Source organism: Eubalaena glacialis, chromosome 2 (genome assembly GCF_028564815.1).
Source record: "Eubalaena glacialis isolate mEubGla1 chromosome 2, mEubGla1.1.hap2.+ XY, whole genome shotgun sequence".
Classification (NCBI taxonomy): Eukaryota; Metazoa; Chordata; class Mammalia; order Artiodactyla; family Balaenidae; genus Eubalaena; species Eubalaena glacialis.
In genome coordinates, this window is record NC_083717.1 from 37,823,693 (window position 1) to 37,841,668 (window position 17,976).

Consider the following 17,976-nt stretch of genomic DNA (forward strand, 5'->3'; position numbering starts at 1 on the left):
CTGGAATATTTGGGAAAAGCTATTACTTTTATATTAAAACAAACAATAGATATGTTATGGCATAGTGAGGCCTCAGAGGGGAATAGAGGAGACTGGAAAGATTAGATTTGGGCTGAATATGGAGCGTTATCTCTTTGCCAGCCACTGTGCTGATCACTTTACATTCATTATCTCATGTAGTTCTCACAGTAACCCTGTGGACTGTGTATCTGGAGCGATCCTCATTTTGTGGGAGAGCAAACAGACTTGAGACGTAAGGTTGCATGGCTGGTAAGAGGCAGAGCTGGGGTTTGATTATGGTTGTCACACTGAATGTCTATATACTCAACTGCTTTTTCTCCCCCATTAGGATATCTAATTGTACCAGCGGCATTTGTTGAAAACAGTTTTCCTTCTCCATTGAATTGCTCTGACACTTGTCAAAAATCAACTGGCCATGTATACGTCGGTCTATTTTTAGACTGTCTCCTGTTCTGTTGATATGTTCATCTCTCTTTTGAACAATAGCACATTGCCTGGATTATGATAGCTTTATAGTCAGTCTTGAAACGAGGTAACTCAAGTCTTCCACCTTTACTGTTCTTAAAAATTGCTTTGGCTACTCTAGGTCATTCACATATCTACATATTTTTGAATTATCAATTTCTGTGAAAAGGCCTGCTGGGATTGTGTTGACTATTACAAGACTTTTTCAAAAAGGAATTAGTGAGACTTAGATCTCGTTTCATACAGACATTGGAGGAAATTCCACTAAAAGTGTGTGACTATAGGCTAAAAGTTGCTAACTCAAGGTACTGGGTGAGGCAGGTCAGGAAAATGAGTGGAGGGGCGAGGAATGAGATGGTACATGGTAGCTGATCTTGGGCCATAGTGGAGGAGTAACAGGGTACAGTGAGGACACGGGCAAACTGGAGAACCCAAGCCCTGTCTAAGGGGGCAGGCACTTCTCAGCTCCACCCATTGTTGCCATGAAGAATATGGGTTCAGTGTCGTTAGATCTTTCAATCAAGAGAAGATGGAAATCCAGATTTTTGTGGCTTCTTGCAATTTAAAAATTTAAAACACTGAGTGGGTCAGTAGCATGTGGGTCAGACAGAACTCTCTAGGCTAACCATGTCCTGTCGCCTGCCAGTCCATGACCTCTGCCTCAGGCTAATCATCCTTTGGTCCTCATTTTCCTCATCAGTAAGCATGACGGTATTGAAGACAGTCTCTAAGGTTCTTTCTAGCTCAATGGCTCTAAATTTCAAAGGAGAAAAGTGTCAGAATTACTCAAGGGTTTAGGAGGTAGTTGAGGATATCAGCAATAATGATAATATTTTGAGCAGTTGTCCAGACCTGTACACTTTACACACCACTGTCATGTCTGTTCTCTGTTTTAATCCTTCCATCATCTTTGTGAAGTAGGCAGCAGAATAATCTGCGCAACCACGTGGGAGCTCCGGGTTACAAAGTCAGGTCTTCCCATTCCAAAGCCAGTGCTCTTTTTACTGTAGCACGACCATCTCTGAAGACTCTAGAAATGGGCACTTCGGTAGGGACAGCAGATATGGATGACCGTGAGAGGGCCTCAAGCTCAGTTGAAGGCAAATCTCTAGCTAGATTTAGAACTTAGCTTGGTTGAAGTGTCAAGGTTTTTGGATAAGAGTTGAAGCCTTTGTGAGAACTCCCTGCAGGTAGGAACCTTGGCACGTATTCATCTTAGTAAGCTAGCGCCTGGCACAGTACCTGACACACAGTTAAACGTTTTTATGTAAGTGACTAAGTGGATGGATTGATGCAAGAAGGAATCAAAGGCTTTAGATCAAGGGGGCTGAGAATTTTGTCGAGAGACTTTCAAGGATAGAGTCAAATGCTTCTGGTTGAGAATGTCAAGATCAAAAGCTGAGACTTTATAACTTAGCTGATAGATGGGAAAAGCTCATCATGGTTTCCTTCTCATATTTGGCTCTCAGATCTGGGTTTTGATTAATAGAGTTTTACTGTGCAGTATGTTTGAGAAATCAAGTACTGTGGGTATAAGGAAGTTAAGGCTGCCAAAGGGTTTTATCTGCCTTTAAAACTTCCAAACAGATACAAGTCCTTATCTTTGGAGATGCATATTGAAATATGGAATGCTAGGATGCCTGGATTTCTTTCAGTGGAGTGCAGTGGGTTATGGAGGAGGTAAAGATGAATCAAGATTGGATGTAAGTTGATCATTGTTGGAGCTGGAAGATGAAGAGATGGGGTTTCATTGTACTCATCTCTATTTTGTACGTATTTGAAAATTTTCATAATAAATGTAAAAACAAAAAATCAGAGCACTTCATAGGTGCAGCGATGCTTTTGGTCAACCAAACTTCACTTTCCTCTGAGCTTGTGAATAGTATGATCATTGAGGGAGAAATGGAACAAAGGAAAGGTACATGGCAGAAATAAGAATGTGGGTTTTGAGTTAGCCATAGCTCAGCCTCCTCTAGCTGTGTGACCTTGGGCAGGTGTCTGAACTTCCCTGAGTCTGGGTCTCCACGTTCGTAAAAGCAGGATCATGTGGTCTCCCTTGGTGATTGCTGAGAGGGTTAGGGATAAAATGGGCAGAGCGTCTGAGGACAGCATCTGGCTCATCTTAGGGGCTCATATCTGGTAGTTTTTATTATTATTAGACAAAGACAGAGAGTAATGAAAGGGTAAAAATCTGCCTCGGAGTTCCTATCTACCCTTTCTTCTCTACATGAATTACACGTGCCAAGGGTTACATAACCACAGAGGTAATTTATTGTTTTAGAAGCAGAACTCTTAAAGACCAAATTGGACCACTCTGGGGTTTACAAGAACTGTAGTCAGTTTACTGCCTTTTGAAAAATGAAGCAAGGAAGAACTTACAGAAGAAAAGCATATTAAAACAGTGGGATACCATTTTATACCTGTTCAGTTGGCCTCCTTCTTTTCCCCAATTCATGATAATATCCAGTGTTAGTGAGTTTTTGGTCAAACTGTTTTCTCATATATACATTGGTATACCCTCCGGGAAAACATTTTGGCAGTGTGTATGGAGAGCCATCAAAAGGCCCAAACCCAGAGACTTAGCAATCACTCTTTGCAATGCGTTCTAAGGAAATAATTCAGAAGAAGAAATGTTATATAGCCATTAAAAATGCTTATGTAATATCATAGAAAAGAGTTATGATGTAAGCATGCAAGATTATACCTATGTTGTGATCACCACTGTGGAGTTATTACGCATAAATGTAAAAGGAGACTGGAAAAGAGCATGGAGAAGGGAAGATAGTCAATGTGTTAGAGTCATGGACAGTGGCTTAGTTTTTTTTAAGAAATTCTTTTGTTGCTGTGCCTCCACACACATACACTCAAAGACCGTGCAAGAGTACCTCACTGTCATGGCTGGGACATTTAGCACAGGGGTAAATTCTTTCCAAAAATAGACTAATCAAAACCCAGAAAGCACTGGAAACCTGAAAGGTTTTTAGTAGAGAAGAAATCGAAGCCAAGACTTTCACTCTTGAACCATTTCGCTACACGACACCATACTTTGATGCTTCTTTCAGATTTTTGCCGTCATCTCTCAACAGCTTTGAAATGTCTTTGTTCCCAGGTTCAATTTCAGAAGCTTCAGCAACTGCGCCTTACACAGTACCATGGAGGATCCTTACCCAATGTGAGCCAGCTGCGGAGCAGTGCCTCCGAGTTTCAGGTACCTGAGATACTTACTTTCTTTGAGCTGAGTGGGGTGTAAAAGGAGAAGCAAAAATTTTCCTTGAAAAGATTAGATCTTGGCTTCCCTGGTGGCACAGTGGTCGGGAGTCCGCCTGCCAGTGCAGGGGATACGGGTTTGAGCCCTGGTCCGGGACGATCCCTCATGCCACGGAGCAGCTGAGTCCGTGCGCCACAGCTGCTGAGCCTGCGCTCTAGAGCCTGCGAGCCACAACTACTGAAGCCCGCACGCCTGGAGCCCGTGCTCCGCGGCAAGAGAGGCCAGCGCCATGAGGGGCCCGCGCACCGCAGCGAAGAGGAGCCCCCGCTCGCCACAACTAGAGAAAAGCCCGCGTGTAGCAACGAAGACCCAACGCAGACAAAAATAAATTAATTAAAAAAAAAAAAAGATTAGATCTTGAAGATAAACTGGGCTTAGATACAGTTCAGTGTTCTTCTGGGAAGTCCATTGTTATTCTTTTTCCTAGTTGCGGCAGCATAAGATAGTGTTATTTCACAAATGGTCTAAGGCAGCACTGTCCATTGGAAATATAATGTGAGCCACATATGTCATTTAAACATTTCTAGTAGCCACATTAAAGAAAAAGAAACCAGTATAATTAATTTTAATATTATTTAAATAATTTAAATAATTATTTGACCAAATCTATCCAAAATATTATTGTTTCAACATAGAATCAATATTAAAAAACATTAATGAGGTATTTCACATTCTTTTTTTTCTTTTTTTTAAATTAAGTCTTTGAAATCTGATGTGTATTTTGCACTTAAAGCACATCTTAATTTGTACCAGCCATGTTTCACTACCTTCATGTGGCTAGTTCCTACCATTCTGGACAGGACAAATCTACAGCACAGATAAGTGGTCTATATTGCGTTTATTTTTAAATTTTTTTTAATTAATTTTTTTTTTTTTGGCTGTGTTGGGTCTTCGTTGCTGCACGCGGGCTTTCTCTAGTTGCGGTGAGCAGGGGCTACTCTTCGTCGAGGTGCGTGGGCTTCTCACTGCAGCAGCTTCTCTTGTTGTGGAGCACAGGCTCGAGACGCATGGGCTTCGGTAGTTGCAATATGTGGGCTCAGTAGTTGTGGTGCGTGGGCTCAGTAGTTGTGGCTTGCAGGCTCTAGAGCGCAGGCTCAGTAGTTGTGGCGCACAGGCTTAGTTGCTCCGCGGCATGTGGGATCTTCCCAAACCAGGGATCGAACCCCTGTCCCCTACACTGGCAGGCAGATTCTTAACCAGTGCGCCACCAGGGAAGTCCCTATATTGCATTTAGATTAGTGCAGTGTCATAGGGTGCTTTAATCATTCATATTAATGAAGAGCCTTGTTCAAAACAATGTGGAATTGGTGATTTAGACAGTGGTATATGATACTGTTTTTAAGATCTGAATTAGATTTAGATATCCTAGTCTTTGAAAAATTAGGAGCCTGACATTCTAATTATACAATTTAAGATTCAGTGTTAAATTTGAGATGTAAACTTTAAGATGAAGTTTATTCATTTGGACGCCTCTCCATTTTAAAAGTACTATCTTCTTTCTTTGTTGTGAAATCTGGTTCACTTGTTTGATGATGTCCCGTACAGCATAAATATTATTTAAATGGAGACTTCCATCTGGGAGTGCTAATAGGAACTCTTAAATGTAATGTGATTAGAAAAAGTACTATATGAACATATTTGTACCTTAGTACACTGGAATCTTGTCTTTAATATAATGACTTTGGAATCTCACTATAATACTGCCTATATTAGAAATCTACCTCTATAGATCAAACTGTCTTACATGTTGGCCATTGGGTCATTCAGTATCCAAATAAAGTAGATCTCTGCTTTATGCTGGATTTCATGCTTCAGAAAATAGAACTTTGTCAAGATATGCTGTGTTTGAAATCCCGATTTTGTGGTACTTTCCTGTCAACTTTAGAGGAAGATAGAATGTGCTATAGTGTCCTTTTCCTTGTGTATTGGGGGATGGGATGAAGTGACAGCCCCAGGGCTTCCCAGGATTCTTTCTCTGAGTAATTTTTACACTTTGAAACAATCACAAACTTATAGAAAAGTTGGATGTACAGTAAAAATAACTGTATTTTTACCCTTGAGAATAAGTTGCTGACCTAATGCCCTATCAACCCAAAATACTTCACCGTGTATTTCCTACAAGCAAGGCCGTTGTTCTACATAACCTGGATAGAGCCATCAAAATCAGGAAATTAACAGTGATGCATTATTACCATTTGATCCTGAGACCCCATTCAGGTTTCACCAGATGTCCCATTACTGTCCTCTACAGCGGAAGGATCCAGTTCAGAGCACATACATTGTCTTTACTCTCCTTCAGTCTAGAACAATTTTTCAATCTTTTATTTTTGACATTAAAGAAATTATTTTTGACTTTTGTGACCTTGCCACTTCTGAAGATCACAGGCCAGTTCTTTTGTAGAATATCCCTCTGTTGGGGTTTGTCTGATGTTTCTTCATGATTTGATTCAGATTATGCATCTTTGGCAGGAATAGCCAAAAGTGGTTCTGTTATTGTATCCCATTAAGCGGGTGACTTTTCATTTTCATGATGTTCACTTCTATCACGTAGTTAAGGTGGTGTCTGTCAGTCTTCTCCACTCTGAAGTTACTCTTCTCCTTTGTAATTAATAGGTATTTTGTGAGGAGATACTTTATCCTGATTCTCATCAAACTTTCAATTTATACATTTATTTATTTATTTCTATATATGTGGTTTTGTGATTTCTTATTTTTTTCCATGGTTTATAATCTATAACTATTATTGTTATTTTGATCCTCACATCATCCCTGATTAGGCCAATAGGAGCTCCTTCCCAGGATTCTTGTCAAACTGAGAAAAAAAGGGAATCCCAGAAGCATAAATTTTTTTAAGCAAACATTTTTGAAGTGTAATTTATATGCAATACAATTGACCTTTTTTAGATTTACAGGTTACGTTGTATAATTACCACCACAATCAAGATACAGAACAGTTTCATCATCCCCCAGAAGTTCCCTTAATATCCCTTTGTAATCTATTCCCATCCCCTACCTCCAGCCTCTGGAACCACTGATCTGTAGTTTTGCCTTTTCCAATGTGTCCTATAAACAGAATCAGAAGTATAGTTCTTCTTTCACTTAGCAATTGCATTTGAGACTCATCCATGTTGTGGCATGTATGAGTTTCCTAGAGCTGCCATAACAAAGTACCACAAACTGGGTGGCTTACATTTTGAACAGCAGAAATTTATTCTCTCACGGTTCTGAGGCTGGAATTGTGAAATCAAGGTGTCCGTAGGGCCGTGCTCTCTGGGGACTCTAGGGAAGAATCCTTCCTCGTCTCTTCCTAGCTTCTCTTGGTTGCCTCCAGTCCTTGGTGTCCCTTGGCTTGTAGCTTCATCACTCTACTCTCTGCCTCCATTCCATATGACCTTCTTCCCTGTTTGTCTGTGTCCAAATCTCCCTCTTCCTTCTCTTATAAAGACACCAGTCATTGGATTTAGGGCCCACCCTAATCCAGTATGACCTCATCTTAACTTGTTTACATCTGCAAAGATTCTCTTCCCAAATAAAGTCACATTCATGGGTACTTGGGGTTAGGACTTGAACAAATCTTTTTGAGGGAACGTGATTCAACCCACTACATTGCAGTTATCAGTAGTTGACTCTTTTTATTGCTGAGTAGTATTCCATTGTATGGAGGTACTATATAATTTGTTTATCCATTCATCACTTGATGAGCATTTGGATTGTTTCCACCTTTTGGCAATTGTGAGTAAAGATATTCACATTCAGTTTTTGTGTAAACACCTAGTAGTGGAACTGCTGGATCAAATGTAAGTGTATATTTAACTTTGTAAGAGACTGCCAAACTGTTTTACAAAGTGGCTATACCATTTCACATTCCAGCAATGTTCCAGTGACGCTGCATTCTCTCCAGCCCTTGGTATTTCATTTTTTTTTTTTAAATTGCGGTTAAAAAAACACAACATAAAATTTATCATCTTAACCATTTTTTTTTGACTTTTTATTTTATTTTTTTTTTCACACACACACACTGTATTTTATTTTTACAAGAGATAAATAAACTGACACCAAGCATTGTAAATGGATGACCATGACAAAAGCAACAATGATTGCAATTACCAAACACGAAACACCTCATACTATGTCATAATATTGACATTCAGTCCAGTAATCTGCCACTGTAACAACGCCCTTACTTTGCAGTGAAAATTGATTTGTATATTTTTTGCCTCTGAGTCCTTGTGGGATTTTTTTTTTTATTCAAACAGAAAGTCACAAATATTATAATCATCCTCATCAGTTCACTAAGTCCCATGTAATTAATTTTTTTTTTCATCTTGATCTTTTGTTAGCACTTTTATGAATTCATCAGTTTTCCATTAGAGTTCTGAAAATGCTTATTCATTCAGTTCAGTAGTATAGTCAGTTACCAGAAACCTGTACTAGTCAGAGTCTTTTCCATGAATTCCTTGAAGATGAAACCCTTTTATAGGAACATTTTTGCGAAAGCATCAGAGTACACCCAGAACTGTCTGTAAATGACAAAAGACTTAAAAATGACCACGGTTAAAGATTTGATGAAAGTTCATAATAATGCAATTGACAAGGAACTTTAGTTATTTCTGAGATATACATTTTAAAGTAATAACTAGAATTATGACTTATAACATTATACCAGAACATATAAGATTTTTAGAAATTTCATGTAATGTCTAAAACATTTATATTAACGTATTTCCATACAAATAACCCAAAGAAAGTTTAGTATTAGTTGTTTTTTTTTGTTTGTTTGTTTTTTCATACTGCAGGTTCTTATTAGTCATCAATTTTATACACATCAGTGTATACATGTCAATCCCAATGGCCCAATTCAGCACACCACCATCCCCACCCCACCGCGGTTTTCCCCCCTTGGTGTCCCTACGTTTGTTCTCTACATCTCTGTCTCAACTTCTGCCCTGCAAACTGGTTCATCTGTACCATTTTTCTAGGTTCCACATACGTGTGTTAATATACGATATTTGTTTTTCTCTTTCTGACTTACTTCACTCCGTATGACAGTCTCTAGATCCAGCCACGTCTCAACAAATGACTCAATTTCATTCCTTTTTATGGCTGAGTAATATTCCACTGTATATATGTACCACATCTTCTTTATCCATTCGTCTGTCGATGGGCATTTAGGTCGCTTCCATGACCTGGCTATTGTAAACAGTGCTGCAATGAACATTGGGGTGCATGTGTCTTTTTGAATTATGGTTTTCTCTGGGTATATGCCCAGTAGTGGGATTGCTGGATCATATGGTAATTCTATTTTTAGTTTTTTAAGGAACCTCCATACTGTTCTCCATAGTGGCTGTATCAATTTACATTTCCACCAACAGTGCAAGAGGGTTCCCTTTTCTCCACACCCTCTCCAGCATTTGTTGTTTGTAGATTTTCTGATGATGCCCATTCTAACTGGTGTGAGGTGATACCGCATTGTAGTTTTGATTTGCATTTCTCAAATAAATAGTGATGTTGAGCAGCTTTTCATGTGCTTCTTGGCCATCTGTATGTCTTCTTTGGAGAAATGTCTATTTAGGTCTTCTGCCCATTTTTGGATTGGGTTGTTTGTTTCTTTAATATTGAGCTGCATGAGCTGTTTATATATTTTGGAGATTAATCCTTTGTCTGTTGATTCGTTTGTTAATATTTTCTCCCATTCTGAGGGTTGTCTTTTCGTCTTGTTTATGGTTTCCTTTGCTTTGCAAAAGCTTTTAAGTTTCATTAGGTCCCATTTGTTTACTTTTGTTTTTATTTCCTTTACTCTAGGAGGTGAGTCAAAAAAGATCTTGCTGTGATTTATGTCAAAGAGTGTTCTTCCTATGTTTTCCTCTAAGAGTTTTATAGTGTCCGGTCTTACATTTAGGTCTCTAATCCATTTTGAGTTTATTTTTGTGTATGGTGTTAGGGAGTGTTCTAATTTCATTCTTTTACATGTAGCTGTCCAGTTTTCCCAGCACCACTTATTGAAGAGGCTGTCTTTTCTCCATTGTATATCTTTGCCTCCTTTGTCATAGATTAGTTGACCATAGGTGCGTGGGTTTATCTCTGGGCTTTCTATCTTGTTCCATTGATCTATGTTTCTGTTTTTCTGCCAGTACCATATTGTCTTGATTACTGTAGCTTTCTGGTATAGTCTGAAGTCAGGGAGTCTGATTCCTCCAGCTCCGTTTTTTTCCCTCAAGACTGCTTTGGCTATTCGGGGTCTTTTGTGTCTCCATACAAATTTTAAGATGATTTGTTCTAGTTCTGTAAAAAATGCCATTGGTAATTTGATAGGAATTGCATTGAATCTGTAGATTGCTTTGGGTAGTATAGTCATTTTCACAATATTGATTCTTCCAATCCAAGAACATGGTATATCTCTCCATCTGTTGGTATCATCTTTAATTTCTTTCATCAGTGTCTTATAGTTTTCTGCATATAGGTCTTTTGTTTCCCTAGGTAGTTTATTCCTAGGTATTTTATTCTTTTTGTTGCAATGGTAAATGGGAGTGTTTCCATAATTTCTCTTTCAGATTTTTCATCATTAGTGTATAGGAATGCAAGAGATTTCTGTGCATTAATTTTGTATCCTGCAACTTTACCAAATTTCTGGTGGCATTTTTAGGATTCTCTATGTATAGTATCATGTTATCTGCAAACAGTGACAGTTTGACTTCTTCTTTTCCAATTTGTATTCCTTTTATTTCTTTTTCTTCTGTGATTGCCATGGCTAGGACTTCCAAAACTATGTTGAATAATAGTGGTGAGAGTGGACATCCTTGTCTCGTTCCTGATCTTAGAGGAAATGCTTTCAGTTTTTCACCATTGAGAATGATGTTTGCTGTGGGTTTGTCGTATATGGCCTTTATTATGTTGAGGTATGTTCCCTCTATGCCCACTTTCTGGAGAGCTTTTATCATAAATGGGTGTTGAATTTTGTCAAAAGCTTTTTCTGCATCTATTGAGATGATCTTATGGTTTTTATTCTTCAATTTGTTAATATGGTGTATCACGTTGATTGATTTGCGTATAGTGAAGAATCCTTGCATCCCTGGGATAAATCCCACTTGATCATGGTGTATGATCCTTTTAATGTGTTGCTGGATTCTGTTTGCTAGTATTTTGTTGAGGATTTTTGCATCTATATTCATCAGTGATATTGGTCTGTAATTTTCTTTGTTTGTAGTATCTTTGTCTGGTTTTGGTATCAGGGTGATGGTGGCCTCATAGAATGAGTTTGGGAGTGTTCCTTCCTCTGCAATTTTTTGGAAGAGTTTGAGAAGGATGGGTGTTAGCTCTTCTCTAAATGTTTGATAGAATTCACCTGTGAAGCCATCTGGTCCTGGACTTTTGTTTGTTGGAAGATTTTTAATCACAGTTTCAATTTCATTACTTGTGATTGGTCTGTTCATATTTTCTCTTTCTTCCTGGTTCAGTCTTGGAAGGTTATACCTTTCTAAGAATTTGTCCATTTCTTCCAGGTTGTCCATTTTATTGGCATAGAGTTGCTTGTAGTAGTCTCTTAGGATGCTTTGTATTTCTACGGTGTCTGTTGTAACGTCTCCTTTTTCATTTCTAATTTTATTGATTTGAGTCCTCTCCCTCTTTTTCTTGATGAATCTGGCTAATGGTTTATCAATTTTGTTTATCTTCTCAAAGAACCAGCTTTTAGTTTTATTGATCTTTGCTATTGTTTTCTTTGTTTCTATTTCATTTATTTCTGCTCTGATCTTTATGATTTCTTTCCTTCTGCTAACTTTGTGTTTTGTTTGTTCTTCTTTCTCTAGTTCCTTTAGGTGTAAGGTTAGATTGTTTACTTGAGATTTTTCTTGTTTCTTGAGGTAGGCTTGCATAGCTATAAACTTCCCTCTTAGAACTGCTTTTGCTGCATCCCATAGGTTTTGGATCATCGTGTTTTCATTGTCATTTGTCTCTAGGTATTTTTTGATTTCCTCTTTGATTTCTTCAGTGATCTCTTGGTTATTTAGTAACGTATTGTTTCGCCTCCATGTGTTTGTGTTTTTTACATTGTTTTCCCTGTAATTGATTTCTAATCTCATAGCGTTGTGGCCAGAAAAAATGCTTGATATAATTTCAATTTTCTTAAATTTACTGAGGCTTGATTTGTGACCCAAGATGTGATGTATCCTGGAGAGTGTTCCATGCGCACTTGAGAAGAAAGTGTAATCTGCTGTTTTTGGATGGAATGTCCTATAAATATCAATTAAATCTATCTGGTCTGTTGTGTCATTTAAAGCTTGTGTTTCCTTATTAATTTTCTGTTTGGATGATTTGCCCATTGGTGTAAGTGAGATGCTAAAGTCCCCCACTATTATTGTGTTGCTGTCGATTTCCTCTTTTATAGCTGTTAGCAGTTGCCTTAGGTATTGAGGTGCTCCTATGTTGGGTGCATATATATTTATAATTGTTACATCTTCTTCTTGGATTGATCCCTTGATCATTATGTAGTGTCTTTCCTTGTCTCTTGTAACATTCTCTATTTTAAAGTCTATTTTATCTGATATGAGTATTGCTACTCCAGCTTTCTTTTGATTTCCATTTGCATGGAATACCTTTTTCCATCCCCTCACTTTCAGTCTGTATGTGTCCCTAGGTCTGAAGTGGGTCTCTTGTAGACAGCATATAGATGGGTCTTGTTTTTGTATCCATTCAGCAAGCCTGTGTCTTTTGGTTGGAGCATTTAATCCATTCACGTTTAAGGTAATTATCAATATGTATGTTCCTATGACCATTTCCTTAATTGTTTTGGGTTTGTTTTTGTAGATCCTTTTCTTCTCTTGTGTTTCCCACTTAGAGAAGTTCCTTTAGCATTTGTTGTAGAGCTGGTTTGGTGGTGCTGAATTCTCTTAGCTTTTGCTTGTCTGTAAAGCTTTTGATTTCTCCATTGAATCTGAATGAGATCCTTGCCGGGTAGAGTAATCTTGGTTGTACGTTCTTCCCTTTTATCACTTTAAGTATATCATGCCACTCCCTTCTGGCTTGTAGAGTTTCTGCTGAGAAATCAGCTGTTAACTTTATGGGAGTTCTCTTGTATGTTATTTGTCGTTTTTCCCTTGCTGCTTTCAATAATTTTTCTTTGTCTTTAATTTTTGCCAGTTTGATTACTATGTGTCTCGGCGTGTTTCTCCTTGGGTTTATCCTGTATGGGACTCTCTGTGCTTCCTGGACTTAGGTGGCTATTTCCTTTCCCATGTTAGGGAAGTTTTCGACTATAATCTCTTCAAATATTTTCTCTGGTCCTTTCTCTGTCTCTTCTCCTTCTGGGACCCCTATAATGTGAATGTTGTTGCGTTTAATGTTGTCCCAGAGGTCTCTTAGGCTGTCTTCATTTCTTTTCATTCTTTTTTCTTTATTCTGTTCCACAGCAGTGAATTCCACCATTCTGTCTTCCAGGTCACTTATCCGTTCTTCTGCCTCAGTTATTCTGCTATTGATTCCTTCTAGTGTAATTTTCATTTCAGTTATTGTATTGTTCACCTCTGTTTGTTTGTTCTTTGTTTAATTCTTCTAGGTCTTTGTTAAACATTTCTTGCATCTTCTCGATCTTTGCCTCCATTGTTTTTCCGAGGTCCTGGATCATCTTCACTATCATTATTCTGAATTCTTTTTCTGCAAGGTTGCCTATCTCCACTTCATTTAGTTGTTTTTCTGGGGTTTTATCTTGTTCCTTCATCTGGTACATAGCCCTCTGCCTTTTCATCTTGTCTATCTTTCTGTGAATGTGGTTTTTGTTCCACAGGCTGCAGGATTGTAGTTCTTTTTGCTTCTGGTCTCTGCCCTCTGGTGGATGAGGCTATCTAAGAGGCTTGATCGGAGGGACTGGTGGTGGGTAGAGCTGACTGTTGCTCTGGTGGGCAGAGCTCAGTAAAACTTTAATCCACTTGACTGTTGATGGGTGGGGCTGGGTTTCCTCCCTGTTGGTTGTTTTGCCTGAGGCAACCCAACACTGGAGCCTACCTGGGCTCTTTGCTGGGGCTAATGACAGACTCTGGGAGAGCTCATGCCAAGGAGTACTTCCCAGAACTTCTGCTGTCAGTGTCCTTGTCCCCACAGTGAGCCACAGCCCGCCCCCGCCTCTGCAGGAGACCCTCCAACACTAACAGGTAGGTCTGGTTCAGTCTCCCCTGGGGTCACTGCTCCTTCCCCTGGGTCCTGATGCGCACACTACTTTGTGTGTGCCCTCCAAGAGTGGAGTCTCTGTTTCCCCCAGTCCTGTCGAAATCCTGCAATCAATTCCCACTAGGCTTCAAAGTCTGATTCTCTAGGAATTCCTCCTCCCGTTGCTGGACCCCCAGATTGGGAAGCCTGACGTGGGGCTCAGAACCTTCACTCCAGTGGGTGGACTTCTGTGGTATAAGTGTTCTCCAGTCTGTGAGTCACCCACCCAGCAGTTATGGGATTTGATTTTACTGTGATTGCGCCCCTTCTGCCGTCTCACTGTGGCTTCTCCTTTGTCTTTGGATGTGGGGTATCTTTTTTGGTGAGTTCCAGTGTCTTCCTGTTGATGATTGTCCAGCAGCTAGTTGTGATTCTGGTGTTCTTGCAAGAGGGAGTGAGAGCTCGTCCTTCTACTCCGCCATCTTGGTTCCTCCCTCCCATCTTAACCATTTTTAAGTGTATAGTTCAGTAGTGTTAAGTATATTCACGTTGTTGTGCAACCAGTCTCCTGAACTTTTTCATCTTATAAAACTAAAACTCCATACCCATTAAACAACAACTCCCTACTGCCTCATTCCCCAGCCCCTGGCAACCACTATTCCAATTTCTGTCTCTATAAATTTGACTACTCTAGGTACATTATATAAATGGAGTCACACAATACCTATCTTTTTGTGACTGGCTTATTTCATTTAGCATAATGCCCTCAAGGCTCATCCATATTGTAGCATGTGACAGGATTTCCTTCCTGTTTAAGGCCGAATAATACTTCATTGTATATATATATATGCCACATTTTGTTTATCCATTCATCCATTGATGGACACCTGGGTTGCTTCCACATCTTGGCTATTGTGAATGATGCTGCTATGAACACGGGTGTGAAAATATCTCTTTGAGATCCTGCTTTCAATTCTTGTTGATACATACCCGGAAGTGGGATTGCTGGATCATATGGTAATTCTATTTTTAATGGCTTGAGGAACCCCCATACTGTTTTCCACAGTGGCTGTACCATTTTACACTCCTACCAACAGTGTACAAAGGTTCCCATTTCTCCACATTGTTATTATTATTTTCTGTTTTTGTTTGTTTTTCGTTGTTGTTTTTTATAGTAGTCATCCTAATGGGTGTGAGGTGGTGGTGTATCAGTTTTATTTATTTTTTTTTTAATTATTATTATTTTTTAATTTATTTTATTTTTATTTATTTTTGGCTGCATTGGGTCTTCATTGCTGTGCGCGGGCTTTCTCTAGTTGTGGTGAGCGGGGGCTACTCTTCGTTGCGGTGCGCGGGCTTCTCATTGCAGTGGCTTCTCTTGTTGTGGAGCACGGGCTCTAGGTGCACGGGCTTCAGTAGTTGTGGCATGTGGGCTGCAGTAGTTGTAGCTCGTGGGCTCTAGAGCGCAGGCTCAGTAGTTGTGGCGCATGGACTTAGTTGCTCCGCAGCATGTGGGATCTTCCTGGATCAGGGCTCGAACCCATGTCCCCTGCATTGGCAGGCAGATTCTTAACCACTGCACCACCAGGGAAGCCCCCGTTTATCAGTTTTTAAAAGTTGATCGTTCTAGTGCATGTGTAGTGGTATCTTGTGGTTTTAATTTGCATTTTCCTAATGACTTATGATGTTGAGCATCTTTGTGTATGCTTATTTGCCATTCTTATCTCTTCTTTGGAGAAATGTCTGTTTAAATCTTTTGCCCAGTTTTTAAATGGAGTTGTTCATTTTTTTATTATTGAGTTGTGAGAGTTCTTTATATATTTTGGATACCATTTCTTCATCAGATATGTATTTTGCAAATATTTTATCCCAGTCTGTGGCTTATCTTTTAATTTTCTTAAAGTTTTTTTTTTTTTTTTATAATTGCTGGTTTTTTCTTTTTTTTTTAAAATTTATTTATTTGTTTTTTATTTTTGGGTGTGTTGGGTCCTCGCTGTGCATGGGCTTTCTCTAGTTGCGGCAAGCAGGGGCTACTCTTTGCTGCGGTGCGCGTGCTTTTCATTGCGGTGGCTTCTCTTGTTGCGGAGCACAGGCTCTAGGTGCGCGGACCTCAGTAGTTGTGGCATACGGGCTCAGTAGTTGTGGCTCACGGGCTCTAGAGTGCAGGCTCAGTAGTTGTGGCACACGGGCTCAGTTGCTCTGCGGCATGTGGGATCATCCTGGACCAGGGCTCAAACCTGTGTCTCCTGCATTGACAGGCGGATTCCTAACCACTGCACCACCAGGGAAGCCCTTCTTAAAGTTTTGAAGAGCAGAAGTTTTAAATTTTGATGAGGTCCAATTTATCAAATTTGTTCTTTTATGATTTGTGTCTTTTATGTTTTATCTAAGAATTCTTTGCTTAACTCAAGGTCACAAAGATTTTTTTTCCTTTGTTTTCTTCTAGAAGTTTTATAGTTTTAGGTTTTATGCTTTGGTAATTTCAAGTTAATTTTTTTTAATGTGGTGCAAAGTATGGTTTGGAGGACCACTCTTTTTGCATATGGGTGTTGAATTGTTCCAGCATCATTTGTTGAGAAGACTTTCCTTTCCCTATTGAACTGCCATGGCACCTTTGTTGAAAATCAATTGACCATATATGTGTGAGTCTATTTCTGGACTCTGTCTTCTGTTCCATTGGTCTCTATGCCTGTCATTTTGCTAATATCACACTGCTGTGATTGCTATACCTTTATAGGAAGGCTTGGAATCAGGTAGCAGGAATCCTTCAACTTTGTTCTTTTTCAAAGTTGTTTTTTGCTTATTTTAGTTGCTTTGCTTATCCATAGATTTTTTTTTTAATTTACCATTTTAACCATTTTTATTTTTATTTTTTTTTAAATCACAGTGCTTTATTTATTTATTTTTTCTTTATGTTTTGGCGGCCTTGGGTCTTAGTTGTGGCACACGGGATCTTCATTGAGGCATGCAGAATCTTTTTTTTTTTGTTGTGGCACGCGGGTTCTTTGTTGCAGTGCATGGGCTTCTCTCATTGTGGTGAGTGGGTTTTCTCTTTCTAGTTGTGGCGCGTGGGCTCTGTAGTTTGTGGCATGCGGGCTCTCTCGTTGAGGTGCATGAACTCAGTAGTTGTGGCGCACAGGCTTAGTTGCTCCGCGGCACGTGGGATCTTAGTTCCCCGACCAGGGATCGAACCTACGTCCCCCGCATTGGAAGGCAGATTCTTTACCACTGGACCACTAGGGAAGTCCCCTCTATAGATTTTTAGACTCAGCTTATTGACTTCTACAAAAAGTCGTGTTGGGATTTTAAGTGGGATTTCACTGAATCTGTAATCAGGTTGGGGAGAACTGATGTTTTAATTTTTTTTTTAAATTTATTTAATTTATTTATTTTTGGCTGTGTTGGGTCTTCATTGCTGCACGCGGGCTTTCTCTAGTTGCGGCAAGCAGGGGCTACTCTTCGTTGCGGTGCGCAGGCTTCTCACTGCGGTGGCTTCTCTTGTTGTGGAGCACGGGCTCTAGGCGTGAGGGCTTCAGTAGTTGTGGCTCACGGGCTCAGTAGTTGTGGCTCGCAGGCTCTAGAGCTCAGGCTCAGTAGAGAACTGATGTTTTAATACTGAGTTTTCTAATCCATGTACATGGAACAGAAGCAGAGATTTTTGATTCAAGTTAAGTTGCTTATAATTATTTATTTAAACACAGTCCACTTCCTTTTATGTTTATAGATCATTTTGGAGTTTACAAAATGTTTTCACAACTCTTATTCTACTTGATCCTTAATACATTAGTTGGTAAGCATAGCACTATATTAATATTGGTTAAAGACCAATTTTCTATGCTAATGGAGGATCTAAAAGTACATTCTTTTCATCTAACCCATTGGGCCCTTATTCAGAGAACACAAACTTACCAGATGAGTAAACCAAAGTAAGCTTTTCAGGCTACCTTCTGATAATCCTTAGCAAAGGACAGGTCATCGGTCAGGGGTGGCTAGGGTTACAGCCCTCCTATTTCTAGGCAGGGCCTGGTGTGTGTACACTGAAGGCAGAGAGAGGAAGTGGGCATTATCTTCTTCTCTGAGGGCTA

At 39.4% G+C, this 17,976-nt stretch overlaps 1 protein-coding gene across 2 annotated transcripts in view; it reads left to right on the top strand.

Moving 5' to 3' along the window:
- Window positions 1-17,976, top strand: part of CRTC3 (CREB regulated transcription coactivator 3) — a 106,562-nt gene that overhangs the window by 4,213 nt on the left and 84,373 nt on the right. For both annotated transcript variants that reach the window (XM_061179900.1, XM_061179902.1), the window contains exon 2: window positions 3,596-3,694. In XM_061179900.1, coding sequence (XP_061035883.1) covers window positions 3,596-3,694 — 99 coding nt within the window. The remainder of the gene's footprint in view (window positions 1-3,595; window positions 3,695-17,976) is intronic.